At 48.8% G+C, this 1460-nt stretch overlaps 1 protein-coding gene across 8 annotated transcripts in view; it reads left to right on the top strand.

Moving 5' to 3' along the window:
* MYO9B (myosin IXB) overlaps window positions 1-1460 on the top strand; it is an 83768-nt gene that overhangs the window by 72115 nt on the left and 10193 nt on the right. For all 8 annotated transcript variants that reach the window (XM_006768431.2, XM_006768427.2, XM_015567003.1 and 5 more), the window contains one exon: window positions 1127-1260. In XM_006768431.2, the coding sequence (XP_006768494.1) occupies window positions 1127-1260 (134 nt within the window). The remainder of the gene's footprint in view (window positions 1-1126; window positions 1261-1460) is intronic.

Genomic DNA, 1460 nt, shown 5'->3' with positions numbered 1-1460 from the left:
GGGGGTCAGAGGTTCGATTCCTGGCCAAAGACACATACTTGGGTTGCAGGTTCGATCCCTGGTCCTGGTCAGGGCGCATACGAGAGGCAACCAATCGATATGTCTCTTTTACATTTCTCTCTCTCTTTCTCTCTCTCTCTTCTTCCCCTCCACCACTCCCTCCCTTCCACTCTCAAAAAATGGAAAAAATATCCTCAGGTGAGGATTAACAAAAAAAAAATTGTGGTGATCTTGCAGCAACCTGGACATTTTACATACATAAAGTAAGAATTTGGATTTAAGCTAGCAATTTTTTTAAGTTTTTCCTTTCCTCTTCCAAGGATGGATGTAGTAAGTCTCTAGCCAAAGGCATGTTGATCCTTTCACAAACCCAGCCCATCACGATCTCTGAAGTGCCACCCTGGCGACCAGCACAATCAGGCGGGTGGCATCAACTTCAGCATATGGATTTGGGGAGACACACACAGACAGTCGGTTACACGTGTTCACATCTGCGAAGACCCTTCCCCAAATGCGATCATGCTCATAGCCTCTGAGGGTCCGCACTTAGACACAGCTTTTCACCTCCCCACATACACAGTAGCCACAGCGCACGACTCTGTGTTTATTTTTTGTCATTTTTTCCCTCTAACCGTAAAAACATGAGGAAGACGGGGTGGTTTTATTTATTTTTTTGTATGAATATGGGGTCAGCATCTGATTGGCATCTTGCTTTTTCACCTGACTCCACCGCCAGTTCACAAAAATTGACCTTATTTTTATTTATTTATTTTTTTATATATATTTTTATTGATTTCAGAGAGGAAAGGAGAGGGAGAGAGAGATAGAAACATCAATGATGAGAGAGAATCATTGATCGGCTGCCTCCTGCATGCCCCCTACTGGGGATAGAGCCCGCAACCCAGGCATGTGCCCTTGACTGGAATCGAACCTTCAGTCTGCAGGCCGACACTCTGTCCACTGAGCCAAACCAGCTAGGCTAGGGCGACCTTATTTTTAGTAGCACCCGATTCCAGCGATAACAGAGAAGGGGTATTTGTCTCTATGGTAAGCTGACCCTTTCCTTGGCCTTATATCTTGTTTTGTTTCCTGCGGCTTAAACAGAAACCCTGACTTTCTCCTTCAGGTCCACATTTAAGAGACTTTTCCTGCATAAGAACAAGGATAAAAAGTACAGCCTGGAGGGCACGGAGGAGGCAGAGGGCTCAGTCCCCGGGCACATCGTGCTGGAAGCCGTCACCATGAAGAAGAATCTCGAAGGTCGGTCACCCGAAGCCTCGGGGATGGACGGCAGAGCCTGGGAGCCCTGGGGACACCCATCCTCAGGGAGGCCTTGGGCACACCCTCGGGGCTGGTTCCTCCCTGGAGGCACTTTCTGGCTGTGGATCCGTTTACAGCACTAGGGTCCTGGCTCCCTTTGTGACCAGGCCCCAGAGGCTGACCATCGTCGCCCTCCCCCC

Source organism: Myotis davidii, unplaced genomic scaffold (assembly GCF_000327345.1).
Source record: "Myotis davidii unplaced genomic scaffold, ASM32734v1 scaffold1203, whole genome shotgun sequence".
In the NCBI taxonomy this organism is placed as follows: domain Eukaryota; kingdom Metazoa; phylum Chordata; class Mammalia; order Chiroptera; family Vespertilionidae; genus Myotis; species Myotis davidii.
This window is presented reverse-complemented; position numbering and strand designations above follow the sequence as displayed.